The 18,484-nt window shown below is 43.5% G+C and overlaps 1 protein-coding gene across 5 annotated transcripts in view; it reads right to left on the bottom strand.

The window, feature by feature from the left end:
* The window catches only part of LOC141085217 (IgGFc-binding protein-like), a 50,614-nt gene extending 33,455 nt beyond the window's left edge, over positions 1-17,159 (bottom strand). For all 5 annotated transcript variants that reach the window (XR_012231230.1, XM_073570469.1, XM_073570471.1 and 2 more), the window contains exons 1-7: positions 17,024-17,159; positions 14,898-16,124; positions 12,081-12,430; positions 11,616-11,992; positions 11,279-11,469; positions 5,284-5,876; positions 1,847-2,417 (exon numbers count right to left, since the gene is read on the bottom strand). Coding sequence is in view for 4 of the 5 variants with exons in the window: in XM_073570469.1 (XP_073426570.1) it covers positions 1,847-2,417; positions 5,284-5,876; positions 11,279-11,469; positions 11,616-11,992; positions 12,081-12,430; positions 14,898-16,124; positions 17,024-17,069 (3,355 nt within the window). In the remaining variant the exon portion in view is untranslated. The remainder of the gene's footprint in view (positions 1-1,846; positions 2,418-5,283; positions 5,877-11,278; positions 11,470-11,615; positions 11,993-12,080; positions 12,431-14,897; positions 16,125-17,023) is intronic.
* Positions 17,160-18,484: the final 1,325 nt, after the last annotated feature.

Raw genomic sequence — 18,484 nt, 5'->3', positions numbered from 1 at the left:
CATGTTCTTGCGGCGACGCCATCTTGGATTTCGTGAAATCCCGCGAGATTCAAGATGGCGTCGCCGCAAGAACATGTCGCTGGCGTGGACGACTCGGGATCCAAAAAGATGGCGTCGGCGAAATCTCGCGAGATTACGCCGACGCCATTTTGGATCCCGATGTCGTCCACGCCGGCGACATGTTCTTGCGGCGACGCCATTTTGGATTGGCGAAATCCCGTGATAGTCAAGATGGCGTCGCCGCAAGAACATGTCGCCGGCGAGGACGACGTCGGGATCCAAAATGGCGTCGGCGAAAACTCGCGAGATTTCGCCGACGCCATTTTGGATCCCGACGTCGTCCACGCCGGCGACATGTTCTTCCGGCGACGCTATCTTGACTATCGCGGGATTTCACGATATTCAAAATGGCGTCGCCGCAAGAACATGTCGCCGGCGTGGACAACGTCTGGATCCAGGATGGCGCCGGCGGAAGAAGATGTCGGGGATCGTGGAGCAGCGGCGATGACGGCGTGAGTATGAGAGATGGAGTGAGAGAAGGGGTCGTATGTGGAGTGAAAGAGTGAGTGGAGATGGTGAAAGGTGAGAGGAGTGTGTGTTGAGGAGTGTGTGTGTTGAGGGTTAACATGGCAAGAGGTGTGATGCTATCGCATCCTCCCGATGCGATAGCATCGGGCCATAATCTAGTCTTTATAATAAAAGCCTACTTGGCTCTCGGTAAAGAGGACAGAGGAGCCAAAGGGAAGGAGAGTGGGAGCTTTAAGAAGGACCGGATTGGGCAGGGATGGACACACCGTTGGTGCAATCTTTGCAGCTGCAGAGGGGCCCAAGAGATAAATACCATCAACAAAACAAGTGGAATTGTGCATGGTGATGAGCTAGTGGACTGCAAAGTGCCCATATATTGTTCTTGAACCAGGACCTCTTCTGTGTCTGCTATTGGGATTGTGGCTTAATAGCTGAGTAAGCTAAGGGCAAGTGCAGACGACCATATATTATCTCATCTGAAAGAATCGGGTCAATCATGCAAATCACACGTTGATCAAACACACTCACAGTGTGATCCGATTGTCTTGAATGAGGAGAAGATGGAGAAAATATTTTCCCCATCTTCTCCATTGTGTCAGTCTATGGAAATCAGACTGCATTCAGATGTCATCCAAGTTCAATGCAGTGGTTTCCATGGACTCATTGACTTGCATGACCAAGTGTGAGCCAAATATTGGATCAGACTCAGAAATGCAGCTATTTTTTCCTCTGACAGACTCTCTCCAAGGAAAAATGTTGGACATGTGCAAGGCCGCATAGCATAACACTGGTACAAATGCGATCCGATGTTTTGACGTATCACACTCGGACCGAAAATTAGGTCATCTGCTCCTGTCCTAAGTCAGTATTTTTACTTTTCAACCTACCATTATAATGCTAAGAGGTCTAGATCAGTGGTTCCCAAACTCCAGTCCTCGAGGACCCCAACAGGTCATGTTTTCACGATTTCCTTAGTATTTCACAGGTGATGGAAGTATCATCAAGGCATCAGAAATTCTCTCACATGTGTAACACTATGGAAATCCTGAAAACATGACCTGTTGGGGTCTGCGAGGACTAGAGTTTGGGAACCACTGGTCTAGATGGTACCCAGAGCATAATGAGGTAGGAATTGAAATTGCATTCAATGAAAATGGAAATTTGAAGTTGAATTTGAGTAAAATGTTGAATCATGATATTGACAGAATCAATAACTGTACAACATCAGACAAACATCAAGCATATTAAAAATTCTCAGGTCTTCATAGAATATTGTGAGTAGACAACTGAATTATATTACTATGGTCCAGTAACTTACGGCAGAAGTTATTTTTTCGCCATTCGTAGACAATCCCATTTGCTTCCTGGCAAGCGGCAGTATATGCTTCTATCACCTTACAGAAGACATCTTGTCTGGCGGAGTGATAACAGAAGTCAAGAATGCAGAATTGGAAGTAAGGTTCAGGGTTGACAACTCTATGACAGTCTTGGAAAGGCCCATCAACTTTCAGAATAATCCCACAATCAGACAGAATTGTCCTTTGATTTTTTTCTAAGAGCTGCAGTAGCTCACAAGGTGGTGGGACCAAATCTCCACACCCAGGAATTGTGTCCACTATCTTCCAAGCTTCCGCAAAAGTTGTAATATTGTTAGTCACTTCTCCGTTCTTCGAAACAAATTCATCTTGTTTATTCCCATTAAAGTTTCCACAAAGTCCACAAACAGCCCCAATGTAGGAGTCTGGAAGAGCCACTGAGATTCGACTGTCCCAATCAAATGTCACTTCCATGCCAAAATCTGTTGCGATGACTCCATGCTGCCACTTGGCAAATACTTGGATCTTTCCCATGTTCAAGATAATGGGGAGGTTGTACAAAACACCATTCACCTTAAATACATTTAAAAAAGTTAAATTATAAAATAGCTTTATGAAAAATCCAATATTAAGTTCTTTCTGATGTAAATTTTTAAAAATTAATTACCTCTGTAACTAATTAGAAAATACCAATATTCATGCATGCACATAAAACAAAGTTACCAAACCTTAGAGACGTCACAAGTTATTAACGTGTGGTTGATTATTTTGGATCGAAGTTCTCTTTAAAAGGGTCCCTCACTATGGAATAACCCTACCTCAATGACCCCCAGTTACTGTTGGGATGCACAGTCGTGAGCTTAAACCTGTTGGGAGAATGTGCGGTAGATGTTGAGTTTCCCTGCCACGCGACCACATGAGAAATTAAGTATTAGAGTGTGCCCATCAAAAGTGGACACATACAGAAGAGCCCCCTGTGTAAAAACAAAATATGGGTCCTTTAGAGGCTCAAAGCTCCTCTTAATGCACAATTCCACCACCTGCTTTGGAGCTGGAAGTGACCCCCTTACCTCTTGGACCACTGTGCTGCACAGTTTGCACCAATGGTATGTCCTCCACTGGTGCTCATTCATACTAGTGTTGTCCATATAAAGAATGATTGTCTGATTGACAGCTATCTCTCCAGGAGTCCCCATACATAGGAACTTTTGGCATGGCCAAGTGCTCCCATCCTGCTACCAGGATGGTGGCATCTTATCTACTGGAGAACTATAGGATTGTCCAATAGAAATCCAAAATGCCAGCTCATTCTCTCGCCCAACAGATGATGGGAGGTCATCATCATACATACTAGGCTGAGGTCTGATTCCAGATGACTTTAGCCTAATGTGTATTTGAGCCTTGCGAGAGACCGTCTTCAGAACGATTCTTCCTTAAGAGATGAGGATCCCAAATTAAGGATACATCTCTATCAACAATTTCATTCTAGAATATTAAACTGGATTCTCTAGACTGGAGAATACCTTAAAAGAAACTGTGACAATCTGCATAGGAATCTATTTTTTGATTTGGGACCGTGAAGTTGAAATGTCTTAGAGATGTCCATTTGTTTGAAGTTCAAAAATCAAAATTGTCAATCTGACATTGCATGAAGAGAATTATAGATGATTACTGACTGGATATAAGGAACTTCTCATTTGATTCTGAATTCAACAAATATTGAAAAACATGTTTATTTCCATTTCAAGCAAAAAAAAAATGCAAAAAGTTGCCATAAAGTACTATTTTAAGAAGAGCAAATCAACTGAGACTTGAACTTAGCAGATGTCAAACTTGACATCTAAATGAGGCCGGTTTCACATTAGCGCATTTTCAGCGCGCGCACGGCCGGGGGTAGCTCCGCCCCCGAGCCGGCTCTCTGCCCGGCGTGCCCGCCCCTTCCTTGTAGCGCCGCCTCCTAGCGGACAGCGGCGCCTGCGATCGGCGCACCCTATCTTTAGCATAGGGTGCGCCGATCGTGCGCAGGCCGTGCGCTAGTTGCGCTTTGACCTGCGCTGCGCACTTTTGACGGTGCGCCGTGCGCGCCAAAATCCAACTTTTCGGATTTTGGCGCGCACGGCGCACCGTCATAAGTGCGCAGCGCAGGTCAAAGCGCAACTAGCGCACGACCTGCGCACGATCGGCGCACCCTATGCTAAAGATAGGGTGCGCCGATCGCAGGCGCCGCCGTCCGCTAGGAGGCGGCGCTACAGGCAAGGGGCGGGCACGCCGGGCAGAGAGCCGGATCGGGGGCGGAGCTACCCCCGGCCGTGCGTGCGCATAAAATGCGCTAATGTGAAACCGGCCTCATTTGATGCAAATCACATGTTCCTAATTATGCTATGGGGTTTTTGAGAACTTAGGCTACTTTCACACTTGCGTTTTTTTGCGCTGCGCTGCGTGCGCAGTGCAAATGCACATAAAAAATGCATCATGCGTTTTTATGCGCTTTTTTGTGCTTTTACGCATGTTTTTTAAAAAAATGCATGCTTTTTTTGCGCTGACGTGCGCATTACCATGCGCACGTCAGCGCTCCCATAGACTATAATGTGTTTTTGGGTGAATTTTGTGCGCATTGCGTGCGCATGCGGTTTTTTGACACAGGTCGGATGCACAAAAAATGCAACAGAATGCATTTTGTGCGCCCGGACGCACTCTACAAAAAAACGCATGCGCGTACAAACGCGTACAAACGCATGTCTATGCGCACCCATGTTAAGTATAGGAAAAAAAACGCATGCGTTTTTTTGTGCAAAAATACAGCGCAAAAAAACGCAAGTGTGAAACCAGCCTAAGAGTATAATAAATGTTGGGCGTAAAATAAAAATTAACAGTAAATGTAGAAAAATAGTGATCTGGCACTACTTCCATACACATTATGTGCATTAAACAATAATGAAAAATTTGTCAAGATTCAGCAGCTAATAAACCATCTCGATGGTGCTCACCATGAAAAAGCCTATTACATATCGTAGGGAGAAAAATAGGGCACTCACCACTGTGCATTAAAATAAGGTCTATTTGCAGTTCCAAATAGAGTACGGTATGTTAAGACAATGTGGCTATCAGCTGTTTCGCTTGTTAATAACTCTTCGTCTGGGCCTCAAGGCTCAGAGGAAGCATTACTCACACGTGAAACACCTGTCAGCCACATTGTCTCCACAAACTCTGGAACCGCAAGCAATAGTGAGTACTCTTTTTTTCTCCCTACATAATTAATACTCACTTACCTATTCCACCTCTACCTCAGCCCACTTGACTGACATTATGATCAATTCTCACAAATTGCGAAAACTTTAATTCATGTTCAAGAAAATCCAAATTTTTGGAAAAGTAGGAGGTGAATTAATTTCATCTTGAATAAATTTGCTCATCTCTCTTTGTATCACACTCTGCTTACCGTAGCTCTGCCGAGGTTCTTGCTGCTGAACAGAATCTCTGCACCGTAGACTCTCACTAGCACAGACCTGGTGGAGGAGACATCATGGACACGTCGTTTACTATTGGAAATCTCAATATAAAAGTCTGTCAGTCCAAGGCTCCTATCACACAACTGCGAGAATTGATGAGCACAGGTGCTGCGGAATGTGTAATCAACGTTATCAAATGTAACGTAGTGTTGATCACCAAAGACCACGCATTGGCCTTGACTGATTGGGTAGCAATCTTTAATGCCACGTTTTACCACACACTCTTCTCCAACTTGGCACTCAGACTTCCAGCACCTGACCTTGCTTGAGTTGGAGTCGCAAGTACATCGCTGCGTGCAGCTGTTATCCCCCCAAAATATTTCTCCTGTGGGGTAATATCGACCGTTACAAAAGTGGCCACACTCTTTTTTTGGAATGCAGATTCCTTCTTGTAACACAAACTCGGAATTACATTCACAAGTTTCCATGCATGCCAGCTCACAAGAAGATGGCCGTCCGGCACAGGTCTCGGGACACGGATTTCCACAGGGACTGTAGTGACTGTTTTTTGGACATTCAATTTCTGAAAAATCAAGAGGACATAAATTAAATAGGTTCTGAAGGACTCATTGATATTCAAAAACTACAGGCCGGATCACTGGCGATGTTAGTTTCGCTAATATGTTGCTAGGGCTCCTTCAGACCAAATATGGAGAGCACACGGTCACATTATAGCCTGTCTAACTGTACACTTGGCCGACTTTCAGCGTGGACCAATAGTCAGTGTGAAAGAAAAAAATAACAGCATGTGCTACTTTGAGTCGTTTTAGAGAACAGAATGATGCATGCATTGTAGAGGCAACGCTGGCAACCGTCTGCAATGTGGAGGAGACGAGAATGATGCATGCGATATTGGCGCAACACCGGCTCCTGTCCGCAATGTGGAGGAGACCAGAATGATGCATGCATTGTAGAGGCAACACCGACACCCATCCGCAATGTGTAGAAGACCAGAATGATGGATGCATTGTAGGTGCAACACCGGCACCCATCTGCAATGTGGAGGAGACCAGAATGATGCAATAAATGTAGGCTCAAAACACCAGCACCCGTCCACAAGGTGGAGGAGATCAGAATGATGCATGTGTTGAAGGGACAACACCGGCACCCAACTGCAATGTGTAGGAGACCAGAATGATCCATGAAATGTAGGTGCAGTACCGACACCCATCCGCAATGTCGAGGAGATCAGAAAGACCATGAAATGTATGCGCAACATCAGCACCCATCCGCAATGTGGAGGAGACCAGAATGATGCATGCAATGTTGGCGCAACATCGGCTCCTGTCCGCAATGTGGATGAGACCAGAATGACGTATACATTGTAGGGGCAACACCGGCACCCTTCTGCAATGTGGAGGAAACCAGAATGATGCATGAATTGTAGGGGCAACACCGTCACCGTCCGCAATATGGAGGAGACCAGAATGATACATGCAATGTAGGGGCAACACTGGCACCCATCTGCAATGTGTAGGAGACCAGAATGAGGCATGAAATGTAGGGGCAACACCGGCATCGATCCGCAATGTGGAGGAGACCAGAATGATGCTGTCATGTCCACCATGTTTGTCATGTCTGCCATGTCTGTTTTGTCTCAAGAACTCCTGGAGCGATGTGCATGTGCATATCTTGTCTGCTGTCCTGCATGTTCGCTAGAGCAGTGTGCACACTCACCTCATGTCTGACCTGCAGGATGCCTGCGTTTCTGCTCTGCCTTCTGTGATCTTCTCGTCTTGTCTAGAGTCCCTGATCATGTGTCCCTGCCTGGATCCTGCACTGTCTGGTTCTGCAATCATCTCGTCATGTCTGGAACGCTGATCATGTGACGTTTCCTAAAGATCCTGCACTGTCTGGTTCGGTAATCATCTCGTCATGTCTGGAACTCTGATCATGTGACCTGTCTAGGTTTCAGCACTGATTCTGCAGTCATCTCGTCATGTCTAGAACTATTATCATGTGACCTGTCTAGGTTTCAGCACTGGATCTGCAGTTGTCTCGTCATGTCTGGAACTCTGATCATGTGACTGTGCTCTGTTATCCTGTGGATCTGAACCCGGAAGTGCTCCCCTGGTCCTGACCTGGAAGAGGAGGTGCTATGCCCTATATCAGGCAGCCCCTTCCTTAGCTCAGGGCCTGAGTATTGTGTGGTGTCCCTGCATGGCTGCTTGGTCTGTGGGGCGCTCCCTCTATTCTGTGCCCTTGCACTCTGCTCTGTCGTGCATCTCTGCACACGCTCCGTGCTCGTACTCCGTCTCTGGTCTCGTGTCTTGTGTTTGTCTCTCGTGCCATGTTCTGTCCCTGCTCTGCTTTGCCTTGTAGTCCTTGTCTGCTTCTGTTCCGTGTCTCTGTCTCTGGCGTGCCTCTCTGCACGCGCAGGACTCTGCCTCGCCTGTCTCTGGCGTGCCTCTCTGCATGCGCAGGACTCTGCCTCGCCAGTCTCTGGCGTGCCTCTCTGCACGCGCAGGACTCTGCCTCGCCTGTCTCTGGCGTGCCTCTCTGCATGCGCAGGACTCTGCCTCGCCTGTCCCTGGCGTGCCTCTCTGCACGCGCAGGACTCTGCCTCGCCTGTGTACCCTGTCCCTGGCGTGTCTCTACACGTGCAGGCCTCGCTCTGTCTAGTCCCAAGGTCCTTCCTTGGCCCGGCTCTGGGCTTCGGCCTATGCTCCGCTGCTAGACTGTCCCTGTCCCTGGCATGCTCTTTGCATGCGCAGGTCTCTGCCTTGTTCTTTGTATTGTCCCTGATGTTTCGTGCGCCCTTGCACTTTTCGCACTAGGCTTTGCCGTACTGTCTGTACGTGTCTCTGTCCTGTGTCTTTGCCTAGCCCTGCCTTGTGGCTCCGTGCCTCCGTGCATGTGCCTGGTCGTCTGTGCCTGCCTGGTGTGCCTCAGCCGTGCCGCCTCTAGCCGTGCTCGCCTGTGTGCCTCAGCCGTGCCCCGTCCAGTGCTATAGTGGTCTGGCTGCGTGGCCCCGCGGTGGTGCCGCCTCTAGTCGTGCCCGCCTGCAACTGCCATCGTCAGTACCACCTGCCGGCGCTCGCAGCCGTGGTCTCCGTGCTCCCTTGCACTCACGCTGGTTCTCGCACTGTGCCTTTTTGTGCTGCTCTTGCACAACACTTTGTTAACTTTGCTCTGCTCTGATTCCTGTCTTGCCTGGTCCTTGAACCCTGTTCCTGGCGTGCCTCTCTGCACGTGCAGGACTCTGCCTCGCCTGACCCTGGCGTGCCCTTGGCATGCTCAGGACTCTGTCTCGTACCTTGTGCCTTGGCGTATCTCTACACACGCACTCCGTCTCGTGCCTTTGCGTGTCTCTACACACGCATTCCGTCTTGTGCCTTGGCGTGTGTCTACACTCGCACTCTGTCTCGTGCCTTGGCGTGTCCCCTACACACGCACCTAGTCTTGAACCCTGGCGTGTCCCCTACACACGCACCTTGCCTTGCATCTAGCCTCGGACCTCGGCGTGTTCCATAACACGCACCATGCCTGGATATCTGTCGTGCCTCCTTGCCTGAAACCTGGTTTGCCTGCCGGATGCCCGGAACCTGCCGATCGCTGCCAGAGATCATAAGCTGGATGACTGCGGCCTGACGTCCGGAGCTGATGTCCGCAGCCTGATGCCTTGATGATGTCGATCGTTGCCAGCAGTCCGGAGTCCGATGCCATCATGCCTTTACCCGTACCTAGGCGTGCCACCTGGCATGTACCATGCTATGGACCTTGGCGTGTCCATGCGCGTACCTTGCACGTTTTGCTTGTTTACACTGTATGTGATCCTGAGTTATTCTAATGAAGTTACCTTGCACCTACGTCTCGTCTTTCTTCCTGCTCGTCCTTGTCGTCAGACACTCGTCTAGTGTCCCCTGAGCCGGCCGTCTGGTCCCAGCAGTCGTGGTGGCTCACCCCCTTGGTCTTGCCCCTGACACTCCCTGTATAGGGGGTGGATTCTCACAAGGTAAGCTCGCCCTCGGTGGGTGGGTGCCATGACCCAGAGGGTCCACTCAAAAAATGGGCTCAGCAGGAGCTGAGTCCGTCACAGATGCATGCAATGTAGGCGCAACATCGGCACCTGTCCGCAATGTGGATGAGACCAGTATGATGCATGCAATGTAGGGGCAACACCGGCACCCGTTTGCAATGTGTAGGAGACCAGAATGATGCATGCATTGTAGGGGCAACACCGACACCCATCCACAATGTGAAGGAGAACAGAATGATGTATGCATTGTAGGGGCAACATCGGCACCTGGTCCTCAATGTGGAGGAGCACGTGCAGGAAGTCACGTCTGCAATTTACAGATGCAAGTTACCCAATTTCCAATATGGCCATCTGAACCCAACCTTAGCAGTTGGTTTGTTTCTGAAGATCCTCAATTTGATTGTTAACTCTACAAACAAATGAAGGTTTTGGTGTACCAAAATAATCACCTAAATATATAAAGATTTCTGAATTTTCTGCACATCGCTTGAAGAGAAATTGTTCATTTCTATTACTCAGTTTTCCATTCAGTAAACTAAACTTGGACATAGACTCACAATAAATTTTGCCATATAAATAGTTGAAGAATAGAGAGGTGTCATCGACGCATAATGTGGGACGTTCTGAGACATTGTGTCTGTCCCAAATTAAATTGGAAAATTGAAATACGTGCATAGAAGAGCCACTCTAATAGATTGAGCATCAAATCAGATCTCTCTTTATTACATTGTTTGGTCAGTCTTTATATAGGTTATTAATATTCATGCATTGTAACAATATAATTGGCTCAGCTTATCTCTAATGTCAGCTTAAAATATATGCTGTCATTAGCATACATACATCGCATTGGCTAAAAGTAATACTGTCTACACCCAGCTGAATGTAGGTTCTCAGTTAATTCTGCCATGTGAAGAATAGAGAGGAGCAAATTGATTCAACATGAATCAAATCCATTTAGAAGTTTTAGGAATTTGCTGAACTCGTGAAACAGAACAATTTGCACAAATTTCCAAATAGTCTCTTCAAAGAGAAAGAGGACTAGAACTCTAGTGCCATCTATTGGAAGTTGCAATCCTAAAAGTCAATGTCGACCCTTTAATGTGCCTTTTCATATGACTTAGGATAAAATCAAAAACCAAAATCTCAATTTGCAGACACTGTGTTTCGGGGTATTGCCCTTTATCAGTGCAAAGTGTGAGATCTGCTTTGGCTGTGTGAGAGGCATCTAAGCGTGATCCAAGTAGTAACATTTCTCCTTGCGGAGGGTGACATGTTAAGCATGCCGAGGTGAGGAGACTTAAAGCCACAATTCTCCTCTGGGAAATATGCTGTAGATCCTGTGTTATCTACTGTATATAGAGATGTTATCAGTCATTGTACAGGAGAAGGAGAGCTGTGACATCACTACTGTGAATGGTGGATCCTGTGTTATCTACTGTATATAGAGGTGTTATCAGTCATTGTACAGGAGGAGGAGTTGTGCTGTGATATTGCCTATTGTAAATGGTGGATCCCGTAATGTGTACTGTATATAGAGGTGTTATCAGTCATTGTACTGAAGGGGAGGAGGTGAGTTGTGATATCACCTACTGTGAATGGTGGATCCTGTGTTATCTACTATATATAGGTGTTATCAGTAATTGTACAGTAGGAGGAGGAAGTGAGCTGTGACATCTCCTATTGTGAATGATGGATCCTGTTTTCTTTGGTCTGCATAGAGGTGTGATCTGTCATTGTAATCCTGCCTCTGATGATAATGTGACTGATATGAAGTCTTCTTGAATGGACAGGAATCCTATAAAGAACCCTAGTGGCCAGTGTGAAAATTGCAAGATTATAATTTGTTTTTAATACAAATTATGGTATAAAAAACATTGCCAAGAATATTTTAAAAACACAAGCATTACAGGCAAAACAAGATTACATGTAGTAAAAGAATTCCTTACCACAACCAACTCTTTTTCTCCATTCATCCACATAAATTCCTTGAATGTGGCATGCCACAAGGTAAACTGACACGGCCTGACACAGGATCTTATTATTGCCATCATTTTTCACCATATCACTGATACAATTTTTCATGAAAATGTCCGGAGCCACAACCTGATGACACCTGTAGAAGGGCCCATCTTTCTTCCTGGTTATGAGGAATAATAAAAGAATGCTAGAAATACAGCTGGTGTGCCATTAATATTCTAGCCATATGTAGCTATGTGAAAAATATAAAAATTGTTACAATTGGTCAAACCGAAATTATGAGGTTCTTCAAGAGTCGTCTCCTACCTCAATATCCCACATGCATTAGCATGTGAGTAAAGTGGAGCCTTTTCAGGTATGATGGGTATGCATGGTCCATTACAGTCATCCCAACAGGTCAAATATTCATCCTTCACTTTCCAGTTCCTCCCAAGTTCCACTATATCCGAAATCTGAGCCCCATTGATGGTCTCCAAGTCATCATCTTGAATGCCATTATAGTTTCCACACAATCCACAGACATTCTCATGAAAGCTGCTTGGGATCTTGATGAAAAGAAAAATGTTCCAATCATACCGAATTCGGAAGAAGCTAGTCTCGACCAATGCGTGAAAACCCGATGTTGCGATGTAGATCCGCCCATCATCCAAAAATATAGGGAGCGACCATTTCACATTGTTCACCTGATGGATCAAAATAAAAGATTCCTCAGCTTCCATAGACAAAATGAAAAGACCTACAGTACCTTACCATATCTATGGAGTCACTTACCCTGACAAATCCAACCTCAGACTTTACCATTGTAATGTTGTATTCATAGATCCGCACAGATACCAGAGCAATGTAAGAACTTTGTCGAGATCCATTGTTAAAATGTTTTGCCTCAATAGTAAATTCTGGTAAGGAAGAATCACCTCCATGTCTCAGATCCATACAAGTCTTTGCAACAATGTAAGTGCAGGTTCCTTGAAAGTCATAAACAAAGCCATCGAAGGTTTGGTAATGAGGGTCTCCCCAAATTTGACAGATGGCCTCACTGTCAGGGATACATGCCGGTTTCCCATTGACCAAGTGACAAGACTCTTTTATTCTACACTCTTTATTCGTACAAGAATCAGTCCCTAAGTTGAATAAAAATGTAAACAAATAATACATCTTAAAAACCATATGATTTTATGATGAAAATATGTCAGAAGTTTTCTTTGTTGAGGTCCCAAGTGGTAAGACACAAACAGGTCACTAAAACAGAAGAGCAGAGCAGTAGAGCTCAACCAGATACTGCTCTATTACAAGACTGAAGAAAGATTTCTGTAGCCCCTTACACTAAACCTGATTATTTATGGCCATCTTCTCTACTCAACCTCTACAGATGATGTTGGGAAAGAGAATCATTGGACAGCTATGATTTCATTGCTTGATCTTATAGTTTACAGGAGAGCTAAGCCACCGGCAGAGTTGTTGACATTGGCCTTCAACAATGTCCATCACTGGGCTTCAACTCTCAGCTCGTTGAAACACATGAACGCTGGTCGAGCCGATCATTCATATCTTGTGGATTTTCCATCAAGCTCTTCAGCCTCAGAAGAGATCAGTGCTTGGCAGAGCTCTTCTGTTCCTTCCTTTTAATAATCAGTGGGGGACTCACACAGAACAAAATTACTGAGATTTCTCTAAAACACCTCAAAATAATAGGTTCTTTCTACTTAAACAGCATACAAAGATCTTGATGGTAATATTAGAAATGAGCTAATCAATTTAAGGCAAATTTATTTGTGAAATCCAATATAATGGCCTCCACTTTGTTGGATTCATAAGAGCCTAAAAGTGTTTAAAAAAAATCTAAAAATTCTTTGATTGACTCGTTTCTCATTTGTTTTTTGTCTGCACTCTTAGTTCCTGGTCTCTTGCCACTTTCAGATGCGTCTTCCATTCAATAGACAAACAAGAAGAAAATGCTGAGCACCACCGATAGCTCATTGCAGTCAATGCTGTCAGCTGAACAGAGATACCGCAGGCATAAAACTATTGTTCCTTCAGGTGCACACCAAAGCCAGATGAATAATCCAAGAGAAATGAATAAAGGTGGCAATCACCGGAATGAAGTCCAAATTTTATTGGGCAAAAAATGTTTAAAGCATCTTAGGTAGGCGGGGGGCTGAGAGATGCAAAGATGACAGCTGTTTCACGCTGTATTGCACTTCTATAGGTCACTGCAACCTGTAGAAGCGCAATACAGCTCAAAACCGTTGTCGTCTTTGCATCTCAGCCCCCCGCCTGCTTAAGATATTTTAAACATTTTTTGACCAATAAAATTTGGACTTCATTCCGGTGAGAGACACATTTATTCATTTCACTTGGATCTTCCATTCAATAGACAATAAGCCATCATACAGGTACTGACTATGACGTGTATCATGCCTCATGTGGCACTGTGGGGCCTTAGAATGGACGACTTGGCTGGAGTCCCGGAATCCCGGAATGAAGATAGAAGACAAAACATATAAGACAGGAAAGCCAATAAGAGAACCGATGGGGTTGGCACAGATTCGGGGATAGCCGAACAAAAGGTTTTCTTTTATCCTCTTCTTGTCAGAAACAATTTGCATGAAAATGATTTGATAAAAATCAAAATTCCTACCTGAATTGAGAAATATTTAGAATTGAGAGTGCTCAGTGTTAGATACCTTTTAATGGCTAGCTGAAAAGATGGTAACACATTGCAAGCATTCGAGACTACTCAGGTCTCTTCATCAGGCAAAGACTAATACAACATCTGAAGAATCACATATTTATGCACAAAACAGCACAGAAATAACACAATAGATAAGACAAGTGATGTGAAGCAGAATTGTCATTATGGGAGAGGGATAAGCATAAGTATTGGAACAGTTCATAGATAAGGAATGTGAAGGTTTTATTGTCCTCTGATTGGGGTCTGGTTCTATGCAGTGATGCCCCCAGAAGGTCTGAAGAGCAAATTCCTTAATTGATGTAAAAAGACATAAATCCATGCGACACATTCATTCCTGCACTGTTTCAAAGGTTGTTATAAATTTATACTCCCAGACCCACCTGTCTTAAACAGTAAATCCATCCTAATCAAATTGCATGAGAACAATTGGATTACATAATAATCAAATGGGACAAATTACCAATATTTTGAATCATTCAGTGATCTCTGATATTTTGCCTCAACCATTGCCCCAACCCAATTATTTAGGATTTGTATAACAGTTAATAACCCTGGTGGATGTCATCTGTGATCAATGAGTGCCAGTCCCATTGTGGACTTACACCCATTGATGTCAACTAAACATTTGGAAAATGTGACCTGGTACACTCACAATCAACTGGTTTAGGTGTCCACTGTATTACACTACTATGTAGATCTATGTAGATACTCTATGGCAGTATTACCGGATGTGGAATTTGGATAAAATATTTTGACATTACATGGCACATTCACATTCAGGTTCTATAAGGACAGTAATCCTCCCTTATGTTTCCAGTGGGCCCTGCAGACCTTGGGCAGCCTCGAGATGACTGCATAAAACAAGCTGATGAGCACAGAGTAATATGGTAACTTACCCTTAAAACAAACTCCGGACAATCCATAACTGCTGCTCTGTGAAATGCCAGCACTTAGCACCGAGAACACAGATGTTGGATGACTTATAATGTGAGATTTGGACAGGCTTCTATAGCGATACTTGGCCCAAGAATATTCTGTGCCAGGAATCCTCTCCCATTTTATACCCTGCAGAATATTCCTATCAAATTTAATGTCAGTGACACTTGATGTCTTGGCTGTTATAACCACAGCATTAATAAATCCTTGTGGGGCATAAACTTGGTATTTGGTACAAAATTGCGAAATGTCCGGAACATGGATAAAAAAGGGGTCGAAGCGCATTTTCTCAGCCATTCCACCAGAGCAATAAAACAAGACTTGGATGGAAACATTTGATGAAAGCATCAATGGGGAATTATAGCGGATGAGGAAGTTAGAAAGTTGTCCTTCACGGATTTCAAGACTGCCATTTGTAATGCCTGAGATGTAGTTGACTTTTGTGGCTTGGGAAGCCATCATATATATGATATCAGAACGATATTGGAAGGGGAAGGGGCACACAAAATATTCTTTTCCCCAGCCAGACACTGGAAGAAGCTGCTCATAGATATGGCCACAATGGTTGCTCTTCCAAGTGCAAGAGTTTCCACTAAGTAGAGCAACAATGTTATTTGACAGCACTCTCGTCCCAGACAGTCCTCGGGAGCTTTGGTACTGGAAGATCTGATAAGGATTAAGCTCCACGGTGAGTGGTTTAGTATAAGTATAGTTCAATCCATTCATTATGGCCACGCTTTTGGGATAGATTTGGATTTTGGATGGTAAGTCGTAATTAATTACTGCAAACTCTTTTACAGCTACAGAAATTTCCTCGTTTGGAGTCACAATGTAGTATTCATTGTCCAACTGGTCAACCGGAAGCACCACGATGCGGGCAGTAGAATGAGTCTTTGAACTCCGAGCCAATACAGAGATATCATAGTTAGAGCTTATCAAGATGGAGGAATTATAGATGCCCGTGCCAATCATTTCCACATCCACTGGTAAAATTATCGTACGGGAATCCTTTTCGTTAAGATGAAGGGACCAACTAAGGTTTCTGTCATTCAATGAAACCGTAACCTTTGTGAGGTCACTGAATGCCGTTATAGTCAGCTGGAATTGAGCATTAAGCAGAGAGAAGTTTGAGTTCTGAAGGAAAGCAGTTATGAAGTCTTGGCCAACATGGAGGGAGATGATCGATCCTACAAAACAGGTTAAAAATATGCAACAAGTTTTTAAATTATGTATATAACTCAAAGACAAGTGTTATGGCTACAACTGAGTTGCGAATGACCTCATGGTGACCATCATATGTCACAATGGAAGGTCCCAAGGAGGACATATCGGTAAGGGAATATTGACATGTGTTATCCTTGTGTTACAGCTCTTGTTACATAAGCTTAAAGGGATTGCATCAAAAAGACAACACATATAAATATGCCCTTTGTTGATAGATCCTGCTTGGGACCTTCCTCTCGATCAGCCAGATCAGAGAACCACTCTACAAAGCACTCTACCTGTGTATTCATCCGGTTGGTTGTCATATATCATTACATTTCCCACACGGTGGAAATGCTTGCTGGCCATGGGAACCAGAGAAGTGGTGATCTACTGATTACAAACTAAAAGGAGCTATCTAAAGTAGGGTAAGAGGAAAGGAGTCAGGATTGTAGGAGGACACACAGGCATAAGAACAGAAGGTTAGGAGCTGCTGAGGAATAAGATGGGTTCTATTTTGCCCAATGTGAAGGAGAGCCCAGCAAAGAACCTGAAGAAAATGAAAACTAGAGAAAGGTGAAAAGAAGTAAGTTAGGGAGTAGATGAACAGTAGGAAAATGAGAAAGGAAAGTAAAGAAAAGAAAAGAGAAAAGGAAAGGAAAAGAAAGAGGGAAGGAATAGAAAAAAAAAAGAAAAGGAAAAAAAGAAACAAAAAAAAAGCAAAAAGGAGAGAAAGAGACAGACAAAGAAATAATGAAAGTAAGAGAAAAAAACAGACTAGAGAGAGAAAACAATACCTGAAGAACAGCAAGTAAAAGAAAAGAAGAAAGAAAAACATCTACACAATTGTTAGAATACTCTACAAAATAAGTTATTCACCCACCTGCCATAAAAAGTACATAAACCAGGACCGAAATGCTGGATGTCATTTTGGCGATAACATCTAATCTGGAAACATAAAGGAACTTGGATGAAGTTGTAAAGTTAAAAAAATAAAATGTTCCTTTATCTAGTTTTAGTAAAATAGATATCCATGGGAGAGATAGATAGAGATAGATAGAGATAGATAGATAGATAGATAGATAATAGATATATAATAAATAATAGATAGATAACAGATAGATAGGTAAAAAGATAGATAGTATATAAAAATAGAAAGATAGATAACTGATAAATAGATAATAGATAGATAATAGATATTTAGATAATTGATAGATAAATAGATAATAGATAAATAGATTATAGACAGATAAATAGATAGATAAATATATAGATAGACAGATGGATAGATAATAGGTAGATAGAGAGATAATAGATAAATAGTAGATAGATTGATAATAGATAATATATAGAAAATAGATAATAGATAGATAGTAGATAGCTAATAGATAGATAATTGATAAATAGATAAAAGGTAGACAGATAGCAATATATTAGATATATAATAGATGATAGAGAGAGATAATAGATAGATAATAGATAATATATAGAAAATAGACAATAGATAGATAGGTAGATAGATAGAGATAATAGATAGATAAATATATAGATAAATAGATAGATAATAGCTAGATAGATAGATAGATAACAAATACATAATAGCTAGATAATAGATAGATGATAGATAGATAATAGTTAGATAGATAATAGGTAATAGATAGATAGATCAATAATCATACCAGCATAAGTGCTGTATTCTCCTCTCTTGCACCGTGACACTATTTATATAGGGAGGGCTCATACACTTTTGCAGCCAATGGGATTTAGCTGGTAATTCTCTAGTATCAGGAATATTCTGACTCCATTTGCGTTTCTCTTTGAGTCACCTGTGAATAATCTGCTTTGCGGACAGATTCATCCATCTCAGAGGGACAGCTCATATGCGAAGACCATTGTTAATTGTTCCGTGACCTGGTTTTCAGCAGAGCTTGAAGTGAAACTCCAGCCTGGGAAGATCAGGCTCCCGCACAATACTAGTATCTCATCTTGCTGTTTTCGATGCATTTCTTATATTCAATCCACAGGATTCAATTGAAACCATTGGATTTACAACCGACAAAAAGTTCTAAAACCAATAAGTTTCCTCCAGTGTTCACTTGTCCCACAGTTCCCAGCACAGCAGAGGCTCATCTTATTTGATAATGACATGAAGGGACTGTTGACCGTTGCAAGAACATGACCAATTTCTAGGAGTTGTTAAAACTGGTATAGGCCATCGAAGGTTCCTTGAGTGGGCCAAAACTTTCATAACAGAGTCAGAATGATGACCATCTTGGACTAGGAGAAGAATGGCACTTGACTTGGCCTATGTGTGTATGGAAGGAACGGCAGGATACAAATACAT

This window comes from Dendrobates tinctorius, unplaced genomic scaffold (genome assembly GCF_039654945.1).
Source record: "Dendrobates tinctorius isolate UK_male_01 unplaced genomic scaffold, ASM3965494v1 ptg000028l, whole genome shotgun sequence".
Taxonomy (NCBI): Eukaryota; Metazoa; Chordata; class Amphibia; order Anura; family Dendrobatidae; genus Dendrobates; species Dendrobates tinctorius.
Note: the sequence above shows the minus strand (reverse complement) of the source record. Positions and strands in the feature narration are given on the sequence as shown.